The sequence below is a fragment of the Alosa alosa genome, chromosome 6 (genome assembly GCF_017589495.1).
Source record: "Alosa alosa isolate M-15738 ecotype Scorff River chromosome 6, AALO_Geno_1.1, whole genome shotgun sequence".
In the NCBI taxonomy this organism is placed as follows: domain Eukaryota; kingdom Metazoa; phylum Chordata; class Actinopteri; order Clupeiformes; family Clupeidae; genus Alosa; species Alosa alosa.
Window position 1 is genome coordinate 17,096,195 of NC_063194.1, and position 6,432 is coordinate 17,102,626.

Sequence of the window (6,432 nt, forward strand, 5' to 3'; positions counted from 1 at the left end):
TTGAACATCGAAGTAGTTGATTTATTGAGGGCTTATGTGTAGGCCACTTTAAAATTGCACCTGAAATGATAAGAAATTGAATTGAGAAGTGGGTGGGAAATTATTCAGAACGCCCCCTCCCTAATTTATTTCAAAAAGCGAATCTTTGATATATTGTAGATTCATTAGATATAAAGTGAAATATTTCGAGCCATTTTTTATTTTGATCTTGATTACAGCTTACAGCTATCTGAAAATATTAGAAAAGAGGTTATAATACTGAAATGTCGACCTTTTGAAAAGAAATGAACTAATCTCACTAATTTGACTTATCTAAAATAGTTCATTTATACACTCAATACTTGGTCGGGCTGCTTTTGCACAAATTACTGCATCAATGTGCCGTGGTATAGAGGCAATCAGCCTGTGGCACTGCTGAGGTCTTATGGAAGCCCAGGTAGCTTTGATAGTGGCCTTAAGGTCATCTGTATTGCTGGCTCTGGTGTCTCTCATTTTCCTCTTGACAATTAAACCTTAGGTTATCTATGGGGTTCAGGCCAGTTGTCTGGCCAGTCAAGCACAGTAATACCATGGTAAGCAAACCATTTACTAGCAGTTCTGGCACTGTGGGCAGGGGCCGAGCCCTGCTGGAAAAGGAAATCAGCATCTCCATAAAGCTTGTCAGCAGATGGAAACATAAAGTGCTCTAAAATCTTCGGTAGAAGGCTACATTGACTCTGGACTTGGTAAAACACAGTGGACCAACACTACCAGATGACATGGCACCCCAGAACATCACTGACTGGAAACATCAAACTGGACTTCAAGCAACAAGGATTCTGTGCCTCTTCACTCTTCCTCCAGACCTTGATTGGACCCTGATATCCAAATGCAATGCAAATTTTATTTTTATGTGAAAAGAGGAGTTTGGACTGCTGAGCAACAATCCAGTTCTGTCTCTTTTTAGCCCATGTAAGACACTCTAACCTGGTCTCTGATTCAGGAGTGGCTTGCCACTAGGAATAAGCCAATTGTAGCCCATTTCCTGGACACATCTGTGCATGGTGGCTCTTGGTGCAGACTCCAGCCTCAGTCCACTCCTTGTGAAGTTCCCCCAAGTTCTTGAATAAGCTTTTCATGACAATTCTCTCGAGGCTGCGGTCATCTTTGTTTCTTGCACCCCTTTTCCAACCACATGTTTCCCTTCCAGTCAACTTTAAATGAATATGCTTTGATACAGCACTCTGAACACCCTGCCCTTTCAGCAATGACATTCTGTGGCTTATAGACAGATACTTTATTGATCCCCAAGGGGAAATTCAAGGTCTCAGTAGCATACAGACATCACACACAACATGCACTAACAGCAGAAAAAGTATATAATATAAAAAACACAATAAGGACAATAGAAGATAAAGAATATACTAAAATACAAATTATACTAAATAACACTGAATCTAAATCAAGTGTAAAACAGTATCCACATAGTGTGCTTAGGGGTGATTAAGCATGAGGCACTTACAATGACTGAGGCAGGGACTGAGCCTGTGATTCTATGCGCATAGTAAGGTAAGGTGCTCTGTGAGAGTCAGTGTCATGGTGATGGTACAAATGAGTAAGTCCAACGGTGCAAGAATAAAGTCTAGAGACCAGCATAAAATAAATAAATATGGACATATAAGAGAGTAGACAAGGTAATATAGAAAAACTATATCAGTGCAAGAATGGGTTGACGTAATAGGGTTACAGCCATTATACAAGTATTGATTATAAAGCATTAAGTATTTAAAGTGTGGCCATAATCCGGCTGTGGGATGGATGGAGGGGTTATGCATATGTGCTAATATAGCACGCAAACAGTGAAGCAGTAAGACAGTGGTAAAAAGTGGCTAGTGGACAGACAGTACACAAACATGGAGAGGCAGACAGACTATGCAGAGAAGATCAGTAGAAGAACAGTTCAATGAAGAGGAGAAGAACAGTTCAATGGCTCTGGGGACAAATGACTTCCTCAGTCTGTCTGTTGTGCCAGGCAGTGAGTGAAGTCTCCAGCTGATCAAGCTCTTCTGCTTTGTAATGGTACTGTGGAGTGGATGACACTCATTGTCCAAAATGTTGATCAGTTTGTTCAGGGTCCTTTTATCAGATATTGAAGTGATGCACTCCAGTTCAGCTCCCACTACAGAGCCAGCTTTCCTTACCAGCCTGTCAATTCGCCCCGCATCCTTCTTCCTTGTGCTTCCTCCCCAGCATACTACTGCATAGAAGAGATCGCTGGCAACAACAGACTGGTAGAACATCCTGAGGAGCTTGCTGCACACATTGAAGGACCGCAGCCTCCTCAGGAAGTACAGCCTGCTCTGCCCTTTCTTGTAGAGTGCATCAGTGTTGGCTGACCAATCCAGTTTATTGTCCAGGTGGAGACCCAGATACTTGCAGGTGCTAACCACCTCCACATTGACCCCATCAATGTGGACTGGTAACATAGTGGGCTTAGACCTGCGGAAATCCACCACCATCTCCTTGGTCTTTGAAGTGTTGAGTTGAAGATGATTGAGTTTGCACCATTGCACAAAGTCCTCCACCAGGCTTCTGTACTCCTCCTCCTGCCCGTTCCTGATACACCCAAGTCGCCCAGCATCCTTCTTCTTTGTGCTCTTTGTGGAGGGTATCAAGTGTCTTCTGGACAACTATCAGATCAGCAGTCTTTCCCATGATTGTGGTTGTGTTTACTGAACCAGACTAAGATATCAAAGTCTCAGGAAACCAACATTTCTGTATTATAATATTTGTATGCTAATATTTTGAGAAACTGATTTTTGGTTTGCATGAGCTGTTAGCCGTAATCATCAAGATTAAAACAAAAAATAATTGACTTTATATCGAATTAATCTAGAATATATGAAGGATTCACTTTTTGAAATAAATTAGAGGGGGGGGGTGTAACTTTCTCATGATATTCTATTTTTTTGAGACCCACCTGTATTGCACAAAGGATGTAAACATAAACTAACATAACAGTGCCCGTTTTTCTCCAGTTTACCACAAATAACTGCACGGTGACCAAACATGGCACCTTGCGTGTTTTGAACAATGTAAAAGGCTGTGGTTGGTGTTTTCATGCATCCTCTGATTCCAGATTTGGTATTAAAAGGTATTTATCGGTGTAATTTTGAACAAACATTCGTTTAGAAAAAGAAAGAAAAAAAAAAGAGTTTTTTTCATTAGCCTAAATGACGCACAAGTGAAACGATGCGAAGTCAGGCAGCCATGGGGTCAGACCTGGTTTTGTCGGTTAAAGTTTTTTTTTTTGTTGCAGAATCTTGTAGTCTAGGGGTAGCTCTAGATTTAGGAAGGTGCCCAGTGATATCCCTTGAGCAATTTCATATATTAACCCTTTCTTGTTCAATGTGCTGAATATAAGGCGAGACTCTTCAGGTGAATAGGGTAAAAAATGTAACTAGCAGATATCACTATGAAACTTCCCCAGTTGATAACTTACATTAATATGAAAAAGAAAAAATGTATTACAAGTTTTCTGTAATTGTTTTCTGTAATTGTTTTCTGTAAATGTGCCAAAATTAAGAAAAACAAAATAGGAAATACCTCTAATTTCAAGGTGAGTAGGCCTACTCATATCAAATGCAAATCAACTTAAATAAAATGTACTAAAATACAGTGTTCTGTGCCTAGTGATATCCCATGGGCAATTTCATATATTAACCCCTAAAGCCCTATGTGCCGAAATCATGAAAAAAAAATAGGAAATACCTCTCATTTCAAGGTGAGTACACATATCAAAAGCAAATCAACTCAAATAGAATGTACTAAAAACAGTTTGCCATGTGATAGTTTTCAGACAATACTTTGTGCATTTAAATTGGGAAAATGTAACCCTTTTCTATGTCAAATAATGAATTCATAATTTCAGATATCTCCTGTAATAATTCAGAATATGTACACATTTCCTAGTATTAGTTTTGCACAGTTCTGGCTCATTTGTTCTTAAACATCCTACAGTACCTTAAAACATGCACAGAACATTGTGCAGGGCACACCATTAACCTGGAAACTGCATCTTAGAGCTACAAGGGGTTTCACTCTTGCAGCCACATCTGATCATCTCCAAAATGGAGTCTGGTGCAAGTTTGACATTTTCTGATAGACTGGTTGGGCTCAGTAACGAATCAATGAATCCTTCTTCAAATAGCAGTTGAATTTCCAACTGAAGTAGCATTCCTCGGTTTCAGGCTCCATGACTGTGAACTCTGTACCAAACTAAAAACTTTCACTTTAATATCCAAGTATAAATATACTATGTCAACTGGATGGGAATTTAAATATTTCAGTTGAGTGGAATCAAAAATCAAGCCTGGATTTTTTAAAAAAATAATTTTGACTAACTTTGAATAACTAAGAGATATCCATAATTCCCTGTGTCAAATACTTTTCATCTAATATGTCAACACAACGAAAAAGTAATTTTGAACCTGGCTTTATCCAATGTTCAGATTTAGCTTTTTTTATGCAAATCAGCACATATTTAATTAGATCATGCCTAATTTGCATATTTAAACATTAAATTACAGAAAACTTGCAATAAAATTTTTTTTTTTCATATTAATGTAAGTAATCAACTGGGGAAGTTTCATAGTGATATCTGCTAGTTCATTTTTTTACCCTATCACCTGCAGTGCCTTGCCTTATATTTAGCACATTGAACAAGAAAGGGTTAATATATGAAATTGCTCAAGGGATATCACCGGGCACCCTCTCTAATCTTATTGAGTTACCCCTTGGCAACAAGAAACAGCAAAAAAAAAAAAAACTTTAACCCACAAAACCAGGTTCACCTAAATGATGGCATTTGGCTGCCGGACTAATTTTAGAATTTTACATTTAAGCGTAATTTATCGTACCACATCAAACCATTAGAGGGCAGTCAAGTCTTGAAGCGTTACAAACACTGAGCTAGAAGAAGAATTAATCCGGAAAGGAAGAAGGTTGGCAAACATGGCGTCAACCGCTGCGACCCGAACGGCCAGTGCCGCAGGGAGAGTTGTGAAACCAATTTTCAGTCGTGACATTGATGAAGCAAAGCGGAGGGTTCGGGAACTGTATCGGGCATGGTATCGTGAGGCACCAAGTGCAGGTAAAAGCTCAGGCCATGAATAAGTATGTACCCACGATGGAATTACTCAAGGTCGTTATAACGTTAACTTTGACAAACGATAGGACCAGTGGAGTAACCGTTAAGTGAACTAATTTGTTCAACGTCTGGCAATATTTTCTAAATGTTTGTGCATTACTGTGTATTTTTCTTACAGGTATCGATGTAGTAGCCTAGTATATTATCATAGTAGTATAGCTTTATCGTCACATACACAAGCTAACTTAAGTTAGCTGAAACCTAGCTGACGTTAGCCAACGGTAAAACTAGTTGACGTAGGCCTGGTGTCGATGTTTACAACGGAAGCTACTGCTACTGACGGAAGCTACTGCTACTGACAAGCTGGTTGCACCAGCTGTTTTACATTGTATTTATTAATGTAGTAGACGATTTAGCCAAAGCAGATTGCAGCGGGGTTGTGCCTGCTAGATCAGCCCTTGGTTAGCGCGCAGAGCTTCTAATTGAGAGTAGCTTCTAGGTCTAGAAAAGGTTCATTCGACTTAGTACTTCCAGCAGGGTCGTAAATAAAGGGTTTAATTGCAGTTGTTTACTCAAGTCCAAAGAAGTGCACGTCCATGCTGGATCATCGATTGTATTTGCGTTTCCGTGTTTTAGGGACATTGGAAATGGGCTTCAATGGCCTCTTCCCTGGCTACTGCTAGATTGCAGCAGGTGGAAAATGATGCCAACGAGGTGTAATAGTGGTGTGTTTGTTACAGACATAATAAAAGATTGCAGTCGCGGATGGAAACATTATGGCAAACGAAGTCCCATTGCTTAGTGATCTAACAGCAAGTTTCTTCTTTCAGTTACCATATTCCAATTGGACATCACGGTCCCCCAGGCAAGAGACAAAATAAGACAGGAGTTCAACAAGAACAAACATATAACAGATCCTCGCGTTATTGATATGCTTGTAATCAAGGTAAGGCACTTGAGAAACATAATCTTATGCCGTATCATGTTCATGTCATAATGATTTTACCTTTAGTTTATTTGAAGAATTTGAACTACCTAATCCTTATTTCCTTCTTCGCCCTGTGTTGCCTAGGGTAAAATGGAGCTTCAGGAGACCATCAACGTATGGAAGCAGAAGACCCATATAATGCGCTATTTCCATGAGACAGAGACACCTCGCCCCACAGATTTCCTGTCTAAATTTTACCAGGGACATGACCCTTAAACTGCCCTATCCCACCAAACTTCGCCTCTCCCCTGTAGGTTCACAGCCAATGGGTTGTCTGTTCTATTGTCTGAACTGTAAATACACTCATAATGATAAA

General features: G+C 39.6%; 1 protein-coding gene across 1 annotated transcript; it reads left to right on the forward strand.

The window, feature by feature from the left end:
* Positions 1-4,846: 4,846 nt before the first annotated feature.
* Positions 4,847-6,432, forward strand: ndufa6 (NADH:ubiquinone oxidoreductase subunit A6). Its single transcript, XM_048246073.1, has 3 exons — positions 4,847-5,131; positions 5,959-6,074; positions 6,201-6,432. Exons 1-3 carry the CDS (start codon positions 4,993-4,995, stop codon positions 6,330-6,332), a joined length of 387 nt encoding a protein of 128 aa, XP_048102030.1. The 5' UTR covers positions 4,847-4,992; the 3' UTR covers positions 6,333-6,432.